Source organism: Dreissena polymorpha, chromosome 5, assembly GCF_020536995.1.
Source record: "Dreissena polymorpha isolate Duluth1 chromosome 5, UMN_Dpol_1.0, whole genome shotgun sequence".
Taxonomy (NCBI): Eukaryota; Metazoa; Mollusca; class Bivalvia; order Myida; family Dreissenidae; genus Dreissena; species Dreissena polymorpha.
In genome coordinates this window covers 62,599,295-62,617,599 of record NC_068359.1, presented here as the reverse complement: position 1 = coordinate 62,617,599, position 18,305 = coordinate 62,599,295, and the positions used below count along the sequence as shown (strand labels likewise).

Here is an 18,305-nt window from a genome sequence, read left to right as displayed (position 1 = left end):
TTTATCAATATATTTAGTGTTTATGAAATAGATTTTGCATAATTAAATACAATATGTTAAATTGTTATCATATATCAAAGTCCGTTATAAAGAAACAAATGAGTATGAGAATATGTACTACAAATTCATAATTGGTCTTCTTTTAAGGTACAAAACATAACTTGACCTATCTCATAGTTACAAATGTGTGCAAATATAGAAGTAAACACACACAAGACATTGGAAAAATTATCATATCAAAACAACTATTAGTAATTTTAAATGCACAAAAAATCTGTAGCATAAATACATAATTTTTGCAAAAACAACTGCCAAAACAACTTTTCTTTTTAACCAAATAGTTGTTTGTGCTTCTTAAAAGATGTGATATAATATTGTGTTTTTTTACTAGCAAATTGTTAACATTTTTGACATTATAGTGTTTTTAAACAACTGGAACAATTCAGACTCACCGTGCAATGATATTTCCAATTGAAACAACATTAAAACCTGTTAAAATCACAAATCTTTGATAACCACACACAAACTACTGACTAACTAAAAACTGTAGGCCTAAAACCTTTCAAATTGTAATCTTATGAATGGTGTCCATCTGATATCAATCAAAGGTCTTAGGAGTGCCCTGTTAATTGGGGCCAATTTCCAAGGAGTGTTACACAAATGGCTATTTAAAAAGTCATCAATCAACACTATTGTACTGGAAGACTGCAAGCACAGGTATAAGAGAAAGTAGGATAAGGGAATGGAAGGACAAATAACATTCATATGTAACAATTCTTGTTGTTTTATTGGTTTTACCACTATGTTGAATTTCTGCAAAAGATAAAGATAACAATCTGAAGTCATGGCAATAATTTATTTGAGTAATGCAATAATTATAATTTAATATTTGGGTTGTTGTTAATGTGTCTGAATCCATTATCAGTATCATCATCATCATCATCATCATCATCATCATCATCATCATCATCATCATCATCATCATCATCATCATCATCATCATCATCATCATCATCATAATCATCATCATCATCATCATCATTGTGCACCAACATCTTCATTACAACGAGTGTTTTAATATAGTCATATTAGGAAAACTGCAACATCCCTGGCAGCCATGTTTTTCAACAAACTGTAACCATTTTTGAACTCAGCTGAGTTATCATAAGAACAAATCTTCGGACCAAGTTCCATGAAGATTGGACTATAAATGTGATTTCAAGAAAGTTAACAAGGTTTTACTATATCCATATAAGGAAAACTGCCCCGCCCCCTGTCAGCCATGTTTTTCAACGGACCGGAACCATTTTCAAATTCAGCCGAGCTATCATTAGAACAAATCTTCGGACCAAGCTCCATGAAGATTGGACTATAAATGTGATTTCTAGAGTATTAACAAGGTTTTACTATAGCCATATAAGGAAAATGTCCCCACCCCCTTGTGGCCATGTTTTTCAACAGACCAGAACCATTTTCAAACTCAGCTGAGATATCTTACATTCTAACCAAGTTTTATGAACATTGGACTACAAATGTGACTCCTAGAGTGTTAACAAGCTTTTTTTACTATGTAAATATAAGGAAGATGACCCCCCCCCTGGCGGCCATGTTTTTTTACCGATCCGAACCATTTTCAAACTCAACCGTAGTATCCAGGAAGCAAATGTTCTGACCAAATTTCATGCAGATTGGACCAAAAATGTGACTTCTAGAGTATTCACATGTTTTCACTATATACATATAGAGAAATCTGCCCCACCCCCTGGCGTCTATGTTTTTCACGGATATAGACCATTTTCAAACGCGTCCGAAATATTAATAAAACCAAAGTTTTGATCAAGTTTCATGAGGATACATAAAAAATTGTGACTTCTAGAGAGTTCACATGGTTTCTCTATAGCCATATAAGCAAAACTGCCCCGCCCCCTGGTGGCCATGTTATTCTACGGACCGGAACCATTTTTGAACTCAACCAACATATCATTAAGAAAAACATTTTGACAAAGTAACATGACGATTGGGCATCAAATGTGACTTCTACAGTGTTCACAAGGTTTTTCATTTTTTTGACCTAGTTTTTAACCGAGCATGACCCAGTTTCAAACTCGGTCGAGGTATGATTGGGACAAATGTTCTGACCAAGTTTCATGAAGATCGGACAAGAAATGTGGCCTCTAGAGTGTTCACAAGGCAAACTGTTTACAAACAAATGTGGACGGACGCACGACGGCCGGCGGACAAAAGGCGATCCCAAAAGCTCACCATGAGCACGTTGTACTCAGGTGAGCTAAAAAGGTGACCATGATGCAAAACCAGGTTTTCAACAGTTTACCTTATAATTTATAATAATTGAATTAGATTTCACTATCCCTTCTTGGCATGCAGGTACCTACGCACATTGTTCCAACAAGAGTGCCAAACTGTAATAAGATACGACCGTTCGAAAGTTTTGGACACCGTGAAATGCACTAAATGACCTCGAGACCTAGTTATTGACCCGACATGACCCATATTTGAATTTGGCCTAGATATCATTTAGATGTAACATCTGACTAAATTTGGTGAAGATCAGATGAAAACTACTTCAATAAGAGAGCAGACACCATGCTTAATGCTTGAAATGCACTATGTGACCTCGTGACCTCGTTTTTGACCCGGCATGACCCATATTCGAACTTGACCTACATATCATCTACACACAACTTCTGACCAAATTAGGTGAAGATCAGATGAAAACTATTTGAATTAGAGAGCGGACACCATGCTAAGTGCTTGAAATGCACTAAGTAACCTCGTGACCTAGTTTTTGACCCGGCATGACCCATATTTGAACTTGACCTACATATCATCATGACACAACTTCTGACCAAATTTGGTGAAGATCGGGTGAAAACTACTTCAATTAGAGAGCGAAGACCATGCTTAATCCTTGAATTGCACTAAGTGATCCCGTGACCTAGTTTTTGACCCGTCATGACCCATATTCGAACTTGACCTAGATATTGTCAAGACACAACTTCTGACAAAGTTTGGTGAAGATCGGATGAAAACTATTTGAATTAGAGAGTAGACACTGCTGTGGACGCCACCCGCCCGCCAAGGGTGAAACTATAATACGTCCCATTTTTTAAAACAAGGGTATAAAAAGAAACCTACATCCTAACTTAACCCTTTCCTCCATAAGAAGCAAAGTTAAAATGGCTTTTGCAACCAGCATACAACCAGAACAGCCTGCGAGTAACTGACAGTCTGTTCAGGTCTTATGCTGTTTGCTGCTCATCAGAAACTAAGGGTTGGAAATGAAGTCTTTAAAAGTTGAATCTAGTTAGAAAGGTCTGTGCTGAAATGTAACTTTCAAAGGACTACAAATGCGTAAAAATACATATCTAAGGGGTAAAGGGTTTAACGCTGTCTCACATTTAGGTCGGTTAACTGGCAGTGCCCTGGAGGGTCGAGGGGGTGACATGGCGTCCACCGTGTCTCCGAGCTCGCTCTCGAAGGAGGACGACCAGCCACGGCCAGTCAACATCAGGTTGTTACCGATGCTCTGTCGAGGCTCTGCACTGAAACGACTGAAACATGGATAGAAATGAGCCTAGCTCTTTTACGATGTGAAAAAGGGGTTTAATGCATAAGCGTAAAGTGTCGTCCATATTAGCCTGTGCAGGCCACATAGGTTAATCAGAGACTTCACTTTTCGCTTTTATTGTATTTTTTGTTTTATGGAAGAAACTAAACTTAAATCCAGTTTTCGCAGAAACTTTGTTCCTGATTAGCTCTTTCATTGCTGGAACCAAATTTTGAAGGACTTTGCAAGCAGTTTGGATCCAGATGAGACGCCACAAAACGTGGCATCTCATCAGGATCCATACTGTTTGCTATTCTGTTAGTATTCTTTGAAAAAAATCGAAGAAAATGCTAATTTTAGAAATTCTGCAGACGACATTTTAGCAGATGACAAATTTCCCAGCATGCAAAGGGTTAGCCTGTGTGGACTGGAAAGGCTTATCTGGTACAACAGTTTACGCACATGCATAAAACCCCCTTTTTACAGAAAGAGGCTCAAAAAAAGTTAGGAACGTCAGGTTGTTCTCAATACACTATTGAAGCTGGGCAATGAAATAACTGAAACATGGATATAAATGTTAGGCTGGTAAATGACTAAAACACAGATAGAAATGTTAGGCTGGCACATGCAAGTGTGTGTTTCAATTGCAGAATCACAGACCTCACCATTTTGTGGAAAAATGCTTTCAATGTTTTTAAATGTCTATCATTGAACTCAATTTTTCATGATGAAAGCCCCGCACTGCTTCGTCAGCTATATTCATTGGTAAATAACTCAGGAATGTGTGGTTCACTTATTATAAAATAAATGTCTTACACATTTAACCTTCATGATAATGAAATACTTTTAGCTTTTATTTAATCTCCAATGAAATTTGTAAATTGTCTCCACTATCTTATGTAGACAGACCAAGTGACTCTTATATTCTGGTACCCTTCCTGCTGAAGTGCATATATATACCGGTACCCCTTCCTGCTTAGGTTCATATAGTCCCTCCTCACTGATGCTACCGGTGAGGCCTCAAAATGCTACTTCTAGACTCAGCAAAAATGTGACCTAAAAATTCCCAATTGAAGGTCTAAATAAACTTTAAAATCATTTAAAAAAATTATATCTCAACATTTAGTTTATCTCCCATCCCATGACTTTTACATAACGCCAGCAGACACGCATGAATATTTTCGAATATTTCATAGGCTTATTCAAGATAAAACCTCTGCACTTTGGCTACATCACTGTGTCTGTGCTCAGCGCAAAGGATGTAGCATGGTTCAGTGTAAGGAATTCCGGACTACTCTCTGAATGTTCAAACGCAACAAATTGTGGCCCAGTTACAATAACGCGTTAAAATCTATTTCGCAGAATTTCAGTTTTGCTTTCAAGATAAGAAAACAATCATAACCAAAATACAAACATGTAGTAGAGTGTCACGATAAGAAGAAAATCGTTTAATTATCCAACCACAATGTTTGCCGTACTCCTTCAGCATGTCTGGAAATCGTTCCTGAACGCCTGGATAGGCTGCCCTTATTTACAAGTTTGCTATTTTTTAATTCAATTTTGTATCAAAAAGCATTGTGCTAAAATGTGCCATTTACAATTCGCAATGAGATTTTAAATGACCCTCGTCATGCGAAAGTGGGTCTTATTCCATATGCGCCCATATATATATATATATATATATATATAGCCCACTCAGCCTGCTCATCTCTCTGTCTGGTCAGGAGATACATAATGAGACCATAACATATTGAGTGATTTTATAGCAAACAGCATAGCCTCTGACTAGACTGCACAAATGCACATGTTGAGTTTAAGAAACGGTGGTCGAAACACATAAGACTTTCGCATAACGCGACTATGAAAGTGTGATTTAAATGTGTCAAAAGAAAACTGCGTTTAAATCAAGCATTAACATACGATATATTTCGATAGTGAAGAAATATACTAACAATAAGGCATGTGAAGACACAAATGATGTGCACTCCCGTAGTATATTTTTTATCTTCTTACATTAATGTGTGGTTTGACACTGACAACACACATTTCATGCAGTAAATATGCAACTTATAAGTGAAAAAACCCACAATAGTTTAACTTTTGTTTTCATTTTATTTATTTATTTAGAAAAGTAAATTGCAAACTTTATTTCAAAGTCAGCGTTTACGCCAACTACATTTTAAAAAGATATTTCTTGTTCTATTTAGTTGTTTTCGGTTTTAGCAATTAGCATTTTTGAGGTTGTCTATAGTATACCTGTAGTAATTGGTGAACTCATGTCCAACGTTTAATAAATTAAGAACTGTGAATATAAACAAGCTTAACCTTCTACAATTGCGTTGTTAGCACCCGTAAATACAAAAGATAACCGCTATCTGTTGAGAACAAAAGAACGTTTCCCAGTAATCCCCGCTGTAGAAGCATTAACGAGGTTACGAAACAGATCATTCATGTTATATTTAATTGTTTGTTATATTCGGTTTTAGTGATTATGAAGCATTTTTGTTGTTGTCTATCGTATTTCTGATGTTATTGTTGAACTCATGTTCAATGTTTTATAAATTGAGAATATAAACAGGCGTAACCTTATATAATTGCACTGTTTTTCCGAATCTATTAATAGCCTCAGATTAACAAGCGTAACCTTATTCTATTGCGTTGTTACCACCAGTGCAATTGGACTCTCCCTTGTTTATCAGCAGCCGCATCTATTAATAGCCTCAGATTATAAATGATCTGAGCAAAAATACTACGTCATGAAGACGCAGCAGAAAGTGGACTATTTTAATAATTCATAAACAATCTTAATCATTCATAAACAATCTCTTCCGCGACATGTATAATACAATCATTGTTTATTGATTCTTTTCTATATAAGCTCCATTCGAAACTATTACATTTAACACGATATTCATATAATGTTTCCATTTGTGAATGAATATAGTGGAGAACTCAAACCTGTTGCATAAATTATACAACTCTTTCTCGCGCGGATGTGGCAGGTAGTAGGCTCTCCGTAGATAAGCCGAACCGACTTGAAATTTTAAGTAACAACATTAGCTGGTCGCTACGCGACCAACTGAAAATGGTGCAAAAACCCACTGCCCACCTTCTGAGTGTCCTGTCCTCATCACTGTCTATGTCATCCTCCACACCATCATCTACAACAAGGAAGAGTGGTCAGCAAACATACATTATCCCTTTACCACTTAGATACGTATTTAACCCTTTACAAATTAGATACGTATATAACACTTTACAACTTAGATACGTATATAACCCTTTACCACTTAGATACATATTTAACCCTTTACCCCTTAGATAGGTATTTAACCCTTTACCATTTAGATAGGTATTTAACCCTTTACCACTTAGATACATATTTAACCCTTTACCACTTATATACGTATTTAACCCTTTACCGCTTAGATTATATGTACATGTATATAACCATTTACCACTTAGATACATACTTAACCTTTTACCAATAAGATACATATTCAACCCTACACCACTTAGATACGTATTTAACCCTTTACCCCTTTCATACGTATTTAAATCTTTACCACTTGATAGGTATTTAACCCTTTACCCCTTAGATATGTATTTAACCATTTACCACTTAGATACATATTTTTACCCATTTGTAGTCCTTTACAATGTAAAATCTAATAGAAGACCTTTACTACCTAATTCAAGTTTAAAAGGCTTCTTTTCCAACCCGTAGATACTAATAAGCAGCAAACAGCATAAAACCTGAACAGGTTGCGAGTAACTAACAGGCTGTTCTTTTTTAGGCTGTTTGCACATAGCCATTTTCATTTTGCTTCTAAGTGAAATGGGCCCTGAAGTTGTTTGTAACGTTTATTATCCATCAATTAGAAATATACTTAATTGTTATGCAGATATTGGACAATGGGTACTTATTTCATAGTACAAATGGGAGAGGTAATGTGGCTGCAGCTTGTCTTATTCAGAAGAGCACTCGCCCTGATAGAGAGATGTTCTGGGATTTGAGTCCCATACTGTTGGCACAATCATAATATCTTTAGCTAGAAGTTATAGTACAGCCGTATAAACAAAACATGGGAATAGTTGATTGAATGAATCTCTTACTGTTATAGAATTTTGTGAAAAGATATGCAACTTTATAAGTATTTTTGTATATATCTTGAATCCTATCACATGATCAACTGGGACACGAGGCCAATTTTAATTACCTAAAGGCATTTCTTTGAAGAATCTGTGCTTGTACAAGACAAACGAAGTAAACTGATTACTGACGAACAAGACTTATATAGCACATAAAATACAGCCATACCTTTCTTCGACTCCAACCCATCGAATGCTGCTGTTCCATACAGGTATTCCTCAATGCTGGCCTGGCCTTCTTCACTGACATCCTCCATCACGTTTGGCATCGACTTGCGCTTGTCAGACTTCCTCTGCATCACTCCAATTGCAGGCAGGGACCGTCGATGCTTTAAGAGATAGTCTGGGTTCTCCAGGGTCTGTATACGTTCAACCTTGTCTGCGATAGCGTAAGATAAAACTGGGGGGACAACTTCAGGATGTGGTGGACTCATACTTAACTTTGGCTTTAATTTATTAATTTTGTCTTCTTTCTCTTTGAGTTTCTTTGTTTTCTTTGGGGTAGATACTGTTTCTTTGGGCTGAATGCCACTTTTGGTTACTTCCTCCTCAATGTTAATAGATACCTTGGAATCCTCCAAGCCAAGTTCATTGAGTATTTTTTGAGAAATATTCAAAAGATCATCTGTACCAACAGACAGATTAGCAGCCTTGTTCCCTGGCAAAACATCTTGGTCCTTTTCACCAGATTTTGTACTTAAAGCTTTTCCCATTGGCCTAATTGTATAGTCATTTGATGCCTCAACCTCCGTTTCACCTAAACCATCAAAGCCATCATTGCGATCATAGCCATATACTGTCTCATCATTCTTTTTGGATTCTGCATCAGGTTCGATATAACTATCAATGATTGCTTTCTCTTGTAGCTCTCTGTTAAAAGATTCCAGCCTTTGGTATCTCCTTTTTAAGTCCTCAACAGGTTTCTCTACCGGACTTTGACCATGCTGCCCCCAACTCTCACCATCTTCATAGTTTTCCTTCTCTAAAACATCAAACTCTTCTTTAACTGTTTCCTCAGTTTCAATATCAGCACCGTACCCTGAGGAATCAACTGTCACAGCACTAGATTCACTTATTCTCTTAACTCCAGCCTCCAGTTTCTCACTCTGTCTTGCTTCACCATTGATTCTGACTTCAAGACCATCTGCTCCTTTCTCACAGTCCAAACCCTGAAAGCTTCTTTCAGATAACGGTGACTGCTCAGGCCCGCCATACATTTTCTTCACATACGTGGCAGGGCTAGCATTCATATGGGGTGGATCAGGGCACGACAAGTGGCTTGAGCTAGAGCATTCCGACATCGCCTTCGCAGACTTTCGCGATGACATTTTCTTTATTTCTTCAACGTCTTGAGAAGTGAATTCTGACGAAGACACAATATAGCTAGACTTTGATGAAGCCCCAAAGGGAGGTTGATCCATAGGATTTTGGGCTCTAGCGTCACTATTTCCCCGTGACCTTGACCTCATTTGCTCGACCTCTACAGTTGTTTCTGTGGTGTCAATAGTTGGAATGTTTGCTATAGAGACGACACTCTTCCTCTTCGTGTTTGTTACTGAAAAAAGATAAAATTATCACTGCAAGATTTGGTTCACAATTAATATGCAAAACCCGTATCCATCAAAAAGCTGGCTGAATCAGACATTTAATTTAATATACTAGTATGTGCTCATACATAATTATGCACAAAACACCTTTCATCATTTTAGCACTTTCGTATTTTTATAAATAAATAAAGATTCAATAACAAAATCATTGGTCTGATAAAATTGTCAGTAAATTGTATACTTATTTACTTATGTATATTATTAAACTTCTTTCACTATCCCTGATTATTGAGCAGAGATTTTATGACGAAATCATTGGTCCGATAATTTGTAAGGAAATCATACCCATATGAATATTATACAACATTTTTTCCCTATCCCAACCTGCAGGTTTAATAATAGGAGGTGGAGCATCGTTGCTGTCAATCACTCCTGCCAACACGAGGGGGGTATAGGCCCACTCATTGAGGACACTGGCGTTGTAGGAAAGCTTGAACTGGAAACTCATAAAACCTGGAATCGCGTAATTAATGTGTTACTAACGTTGTGATATTTTTATATTTGTACATGTTGTGAATGCCCATGTATGCATTCCTTGCCGAAATAAATCATTATCTATCTATCCAAATGTGTGGAACTTGCATCACATCAACTGGTCGCTTGCATAGAAAAACCAGACATAAAGCATTTGTGTAAATTGTTGTTGCAGATTAGCTGGTGCACAGGCTAATCAGGGACGCATGGACTTCTCAGGACGGCACTTTCCACTTTTATGGAATTGTTCATATAAAAGAAGTCTCTCAAATGAAAATCAAGTCTAGGTGGAAATTGTTGAACCACATTAGCCTGTGTGGACTACCATTAGCCTGTGTGTACTACCATTAGCCTGTGTGGACTACCATTAACCTGTGTGGACTACCATTAGCCTGTGTGGACTACCATTAGCCTGTGTGGACTACCATAAGCCTGTGTGGACTACCATTAGCCTGTGTGGACTACCATTAGCCTGTGTGGACTACCATTAGCCTGTGTGGACTACACCTGTGTGGACTACACCTGTGTGGACTACACCTGTGTGGACTACTGTGTGGACTACTGTGTGGACTACTGTGTGGACTACTGTGTGGAATACTGTGTGGACTACTGTGTGGACTACTGTGTGGACTACTGTGTGGACTACTGTGTGGACTACTGTGTGGACTACTGTGTGGACTACTGTGTGGACTACTGTGTGGACTACTGTGTGGACTACACAAGCTAATAGGGGATGATACTTTAAACATATGCATAAAACCCTGTTCCCGAAGCATATCTCAAATACTATCGTAATACACTTTTGAGCATGTCAGTATTGTTAGACGTTTGACAGCAGATATTATATTTTCATATATATGCCCTAAGCTGTTGTGTGTGTGTGAAATAGGTTAACAAGTAATATTGGAATACAATGATTGGATAAAACATTCTAAACAGATTTTCTCAACATCTATCATAGGGGAAATTATTACAAAGGGAGTATTTTGACAGAAATGTGGTATAAAAATCACACTGAAATCTTCATATCAGTTATATCTCAGACACAATTTTCCTTACAATGATGTCAACCATTCTCCAGAATTCAGAAAGGCTGGCTCCCAGGAATATGAACGCACTTACTATGCAAACTACATATAAGAGCAATTTAAAAAAAAAGTTAAGTTTAAGCAAGAGAGATCCGATTGTAGTGTGTACGAAAAAGTATACAATTGCTATGTAACATCTGACAGAAACCTGTTGTGAGCAGGCACCAATGTTCACTGGGCAGGGCTTATCATGTGCTGTAAGTGTTTACCACTTTTATCAGTTTAAGCCTTTACCACTAAGATACACATTGAACCCTTTACCACTTAGATAGGTATTTAACACTTTACCACTTAGATATGTATTTTACCCTTTACCACTTAGATATGTATTTTACCCTTTACCACTTAGATATGTATTTTACCCTTTACCACTTAGATATGTATTTTACCCTTAACCAATTAGATACACATTAAACCCTTTAACACTTAAATACGTATTTAACCCTTTACCACTTTAATACGTATTTTGACGCATTTATAGTCCCTTAGAAAGTTGAATTTAATTCAAGACCTTTCTTACTAGATTCAAGTTTTTAAGGCTTCATTTCAAACACTAAGATACTGATGAGCAGCAAACAGCATAAATACTGAACAGACTGCGAGTTACTCACAGGCTGTTCTGGTTTAATGCTGTTTGCACAAAGCCATTTTAACTTTGCTTATGCGAGGGAAAGGGTTAAAGTGAAAACGGCTAAGTGCAGCTAGCATAAAACCAGAACTGCCTGCAAGTAGCTTGCAATATCTTTAGTTTTAATACTGTTTGCTGCTTATCAGTACCTTAGGGTTAAAATAGAACCCTTTTAATTTAACTTGAATTTAGAAAGAAGCATTTTCAATTTTATAAGATTTTCTAAGGGAGTACAAACACGTCAAAGTGCGTATTTAAGAGATAAAAGGTTAACAGTATTTGAAGAATTATTGGCCATTTTTTTAACAATAACCATACCTTGAAGGTATGTTTTCATGATCCCGGGCTGTTCACGATCCCGTAAATATGCCACGCTGTTATAGTAGTATCTGCAAGAAATGGAAAAAAACAACAATCTTTATGATAAATCTAACTTATTATGATTTTTTAACCAAGACATTTTGTAAAACATTAATGTCCCATCCCTTAAACATGCATGGCTTTTTAATGTTATTTCTGCCCTAGAGGTTTAAATCAGCCAGCCATAAAAATCAGTATTCTGTTCAAAGTTTTATAGGATGAGGTTTTCGTCCTGATAGGCTGTTTTATGGGCAAAGTTGACCCTTTATCCCTGAGTGTGACCTTGAGATTTGAGGTAAGGAGATAGATGTTACACACTTTGCAATATCTCCTCCTGGTGGTAATTTGTGGTAGGTAATTTAAAATTTTCATGAGGAATGACAAAGTTAAAGTCTGAAAAACTGTTTTAAGACCATTTTTGAACTCTGTGACCTTGACCTTTGAGATAGAGATGGGTGTTACATGCTACACATTTACCTATAATGGTTTACATTTTAGCAGAGTTATTTTAAAATCTATTCATTTAAGGTGAATTGATGGCTAAAACACATGATTGTTACGTTGTTTTAGTGTAAAAATTGACAAATGAATTCTTAGTGTGACCTTGACCTTTTTGATAGGGAAACAGATTTTACAAGTCACTCATCAACTTATGATAGTTAACATTTATGGCAAATTATTTATAAAAAACATTAATATATTGCAAAATTTTGAATGAGACAGGACTTTGCTTACAGACATGAAGAAAAACAAATGCACACACTGACAGTGTCAACACTAAATGCCGCCACTTTCAAAGTAGAGCATATAAATATTGGTGAAGGAATTATCCCTAGATAATTTTGAGTTGTCAAAATCAAGTTTATATTGGAATAGTTAAAAGGTTGATCACATCCTTAACATCCAGGACCTTGTATTATCAAAGATCTAAAGGCAAAATTATGTAAAGACTAAATTTAAGCTCACAATAGATAGACATACATAATCAATATACTCTGTTATAAAAAGACATTTGAAATATTGAAATATATTTCAGCCTTAATCACGAAAAATGGAATTTATGCATGAGCTTAAAGTGTCTTCCCTGATTAGCCGATGCTACAACACTTTTCCCTGTTGTTGTATTTTTCATTTAAAGGAAGTCTCTTCGAAACATAAAATTCAGTTTAGGTGTAAAGCGTCTTCCTTGATTAGCCTGTGCAGTCACACTTTATGCACATAAATTAAACCTTTGCATGCTGAGAAATTTGTTGTCTGCTAAAATGTCGTCTGCTGAATTTCTAAAATTAGCATTTTCTTCGATTTTTTTTCAAAGAATATTATCAGAATAGCAAACAGTTTTGATCCTGATGAGACGCCACGTTTTGTGGCGTCTCATCTGGATCCAAACTGTTTGCAAAGGCCTTCAAAATTCGGTTCCCGCACTGAAAGGGTTAAACCCCGTTTTCCTAGAGAAAAGCTCATTTACTGAAAACAAATCAAGAAAGAGATTACAGCCTAGCTGCTTCTTACAAAAATTGAACAATTTTTTGTCATATGATGTTAAACAAAACCTGTTCCTGGGGTTCATTTTTCTTTTCCTTTATTGACACCAAGAGATGGCAACTTACTGCAGAGTTTTTTTGTCGGCAACCATGGCATCTATATAGCTCTCCATTATCCCATCATTGAGCGCGACCCGTACCCAAGCCTGAAAAGAAACAGGGATAGCCTCGATTTGGAAAACTGGGCTTAATGCATTTGCGTAAAGTGCCGTCACAAATTAGCCTGTGCAGTTTGCAAAGGCTAAATAAGGACAACACTTTTCTCCTAAACTGGCTTTCTGATTAGAAGGGACTTTCTCTTAAATGTAAAAATTCAGAAAAGCGTAAAGAGCTGTCACTGATAAGCTGCTGCAGACTGCACGGGCTTATATTGGACAAGACTTTATCCCATCATCAGACATGCATAATTGAAATAAACCACTGTGGAATAAATTTTCCTCTATTTCAGCAGTGCTGGAATATAGCTGTCACGCGCGGCGAAGAATGTTCATATTACTCTGAATCAACTATAAAGTAATCGTTTTTAGTAAAATCGAATCAGATTCAACAAAACAAACAATTTGATACCAAGATGTAATATATTTTTAACACATAATGCAACTCAAAAAGCAAATAAACATTATTAACAAATATTAAGTGCGTGTACTCGTAACATCATTATTAACACGTCATATGACACAATGCATGTTGTTTCACGCTAAAAATGCAGTTGTTTAGTGTCTTTTTTTTTCATTATTTCTTTAAAATCGGGGATGTAGAGGTATGATAAACAGAAAACAGGTTAGTTACTGATCTTTTTGTTATGTATTAGGCTCGACACGATTAAAATAATGAAACAATGTTTGCCTCAAATATCTTTGGGATTTTCCGTCTAGTTCGATTTTCCTATTCTATTTTTAAAGAAATAATTTACGACTAAGAAAATTGATGGGATAAATCGAATACTAGGCCAGTGCCGAATAAAGCAAAGTTTATCTTGCTCAACACGAAAATCTGAACCACTCGCCAAGTATCGTGGTTCAGATTTTCTAAGCCTCGCAAAATAAACTTTGCTTTATTCGGCACCGACATAGTATTCTCTATTTATGCACATGCATTAAGTCTTTTTTTCCCAGAACGAGGCTCTTTTAATTTGGATTGCTTCTGACAGTTATTGATAATTTTATGATCTGAATCTACAAACAAAAACTGACCCACCTGTAGGGCACACTTTAACTGATCATAGCCATTTGAAAATAAAATTGGTAAGCCATGAACTAAACTGAGAAAATATTAAAAACCGAAAACCAATTGTCAAGGTTTACTCAAGAATAGACCACATACAGTTAATGTTTACCATTCCCATGCAAACATTATTTGAAAGAATGTTTTTTAACAATCATTCTATTAGTGAAAGTATATGTTAAATTACTTCAAAACGTAGCATTTTACTTTTAAAGGAGTTAAAAATCAAAATTTTCTTAATTGCAAACTTTTCGGCTAAGCAGAAATATAAAATTGTACAGAATGCTACAACACTTGTTGCTACAGCTCATGCAATAGTAAATATTTAATTTTAATGAAATATTGCATGTTAACCTACCCTACACAATCCAACCTCCGTTGTGATTTGGCCGAGATGTTTCAGCTGTGATATCACCTCGCTGTGTGTAAACTTGGCAACAAAGTTCCAAAAGTTCTAAAAGCAACAAACAAGAGGGCCTGAAAGGCCAAAAGTCGCTCACCTGAGATAACAAGATATTATTGGGATAAATCTTCTGACTAAGTTTCACGAAGATCGGAAAATAAATGTGGCCTCTAGAGTGTTAACAAGGTTTTACTATAGCCATATAAGGAAAAATGCCCCGCCCCTGGCAGCCATGTTTTTTTAAACAACCGGCATCATTTTTGAACTCGTCTAAGATATTATCAGGATGAATCTTCTGACCAAGTTTAATGAAGATCGGACAGTAAATGTGGCCTCTAGAGTGTTACCAAGATTTTACTATAGCCATTTAAGGAAAAATGCCCCGCCCCTTGGAAGCCATTTTTTCAAGCAAACATAATTATTTTCAAACTCATCCAAGATATCATTGAGACCAATCTTCAGACCAAATTTCATGAAGATTGGACAATAAATGTGGCTTCTAGAGTGTTAACAAGGTTTTACTATAGCCATATACATGTATAGCCATATAAGGAAAAATGCCCCACCCCTGGTGGCCATGTTTTTAAAGCAACCAAAACCATTTTCGAACTCATCCAAGATTTCTTTAGGACAAATCTTCTGACCAAGTTTCATGATGATCGGAAAATAAATGTGACCTCTAGAGTGTTAACAAGGTTTTACTATAGCCATATAAGGAAAATAGCCCCGCCCCCGTGGTGGCCATGTTTTTCAACCAACGGGCATCAATTTCCAAGATATTATTGGGATGAATCTTCTTACCGAGTTTCATGAAGATCGGACTATAAATGTGGCCTCTAGAGTGTTAACAAGATTTTACAATAGCCTTATATAGCCATATAAGGAAAAATGCCCCGCCCCTTTGCGGCCATGTTTTTCAAGCAAACGTAACCATTTTCAAACTCATCCAAGATATCATTAAGACAAATCTTCTGACCATATTTCATCAAGATAAGACAATAAATGTGGCCTCTAGAGTGTTAACAAGGTTTTACTATAGCCATATTAGGAAAAATGCCCCGCCCCCTGGCAACAATGTTTGTCAACCAACAGGCATCATTTTTGACTAGGGATGTCAACGAATATCCGAATATCCGAATATTCGGTCCCGGACCAAATATTCGGATACTATTTTCCGAATCGAATATTCGGAAGAAAAAAATCAAAAAATCGAGTAATTTCAAAGACTTTGTATTCGTGAAATTTGCTTCAATATAAAGAAGTGAAACTCCAGCTGCTGGAGCAGTATTGAATTTTCATTAAAAACAATTAGTTGGTCCTTTATTTAAGGCAAGTGACCGATTGCCCAAACAGTACAAAACAGCACAATACAAACCAACATAAACACAAAATATGAATAAAGCTGGGGTCACCGCCTTGGAACGGTCAATGCAAAGCATTGGGGGTTTAAACCTGGTTATAGAGCGCTCAACCTCACACTTGGCCCAGCAATATTCATAATACATTTAAGTGTAAATAAAATTTAACGTCATAGCATTGTAACTCAAATTAAACAATAATAAAAGGGAATTAAAACGCATTCAATTTAATTACTATTTAATTACTTAATTGCATTGAAGATACAAGAGTAACAGAATTACAACTTTTTGACGAACGATCAATTAAAACTATTAACAATTGTCAACTACATTCCTTCTTTATAGAAAAGATTTGAGAATGTAGAATCATAGAGTTAATATCTCAGATAATCATCGCGCAAATACAGGAAGAAGCAGCAATAATGGGTGTAAAAATTCCATATTACATAGCTTGGTTGTTTATGTGACTGCTAAACAAATTAAAAATAATTAAATCAAACAAGAAACGCCTATCAGAGAGAAAATATAAATAAAATGGAACATTATAAACCCAATGACCTATGCATGTAGATTACAACTGGGAAAGTCGGTCGTATGACGTCACAAAAATCCATAATGACATAATGACGTGAACAAATTCATACATTGTACAAAAAGTCGTTCCTCGTGTCATAATGTTTAGTCCGGATAATTCGTCGCTATGGTGATGACAGTATACCGGTCATAAATCCCGCTAATTGCCTAACAAAGACAGTCACTTTGTGTCAAAATTATGATAGGTTCTAATCGCATCGGCAATCAAAACACCGACCTGCACTTGATCCAATGACTCGTATTACATTTAAAATTATCAAAGATTAAATGAGTAAAGGAAAAGCCGACTTGGTGTAAAAAAACAAATAAGACCGTATGGCAATTAAAACACCGACCCGTCTTGATCTTATAACTCGAATTACATTTAACATGATAAAAGATTAAATAAGTAAAGGAAGTGCCGACTTGGTGTGAAAAACAAAAAAGATCGTATGGTTATAATCACGTTGTCCAATCAAAAATGCTTTTAGAAAATAATTTACTCAACCTCTAACCGAGCAAGAGAATTCTGACGAACTTCAGAGATATTTGCTTGTGAAAATGGAGCCAACCGCTAAACCTCTTGACTGGTGGAAACGTCACGAGAACGAATTTCCGAAAGTCGCGTATGTTGCTAGGAGTGTTCTATATGTACCTGCAACTTCTATGCCATCTGAGCGCATATTCTCAACCACTGGATTGCTCATCAATAAACTAAGAAATAGACTCGCCAGTGATCTGGTCGACGCAATCGTGTTTTTAAATAAGAACAATGTTCATGTGCCCAGTGACGCCGATCCGAGTGACTTAAATGTGGCAACGGTGTTTTGTTTGCATGTGTTCGCTATGTAAATAATACGTTTAAGTTCAGTTCAAATTATTTATAGATCTAACTGTTTTGTCATGTAATTATTTTGTCGTCATGTAAATATTATGTTTCTCGTTCTATTGTTGATGTACAATATTAAAGCACGTGTTCGCTATGTAAATACTATCTTTAAGTTTAGCTTAAATTATTTATAGATCTAACTGTTTTGTTATGTAATTGTTTTGTCGTCATGTAAATATTATGTTTCTCGTTCTATTGTTGATTTACAATATTAAAAGTTTAAAAACAGTTTTCGTCATTCAATTTTAACAATAAGCGACGGCAATGCTGTGTCAATATTTAGTCACTTCCGGGGAACTTCCGGTAAAAACGAAAGTAGAATTCATGGAGTAATGGTACGGTAAACATAGTTGATTTTTTTCTAACAGATGTTGACCGAATATCCGAATATTCGTTCGGAAGGATGACCGAATATCCGAATACCAATATCGGTATTC

At 36.2% G+C, this 18,305-nt stretch overlaps 1 protein-coding gene across 2 annotated transcripts in view; it reads right to left on the bottom strand.

The window, feature by feature from the left end:
• LOC127831796 (uncharacterized) overlaps positions 1–18,305 on the bottom strand; it is a 52,209-nt gene that overhangs the window by 25,617 nt on the left and 8,287 nt on the right. For both annotated transcript variants that reach the window (XM_052356866.1, XM_052356868.1), the window contains exons 5-11: positions 15,004–15,099; positions 13,488–13,567; positions 11,836–11,906; positions 9,652–9,780; positions 7,890–9,275; positions 6,678–6,729; positions 3,418–3,572 (exon numbers count right to left, since the gene is read on the bottom strand). In XM_052356866.1, coding sequence (XP_052212826.1) covers positions 3,418–3,572; positions 6,678–6,729; positions 7,890–9,275; positions 9,652–9,780; positions 11,836–11,906; positions 13,488–13,567; positions 15,004–15,099 — 1,969 coding nt within the window. The remainder of the gene's footprint in view (positions 1–3,417; positions 3,573–6,677; positions 6,730–7,889; positions 9,276–9,651; positions 9,781–11,835; positions 11,907–13,487; positions 13,568–15,003; positions 15,100–18,305) is intronic.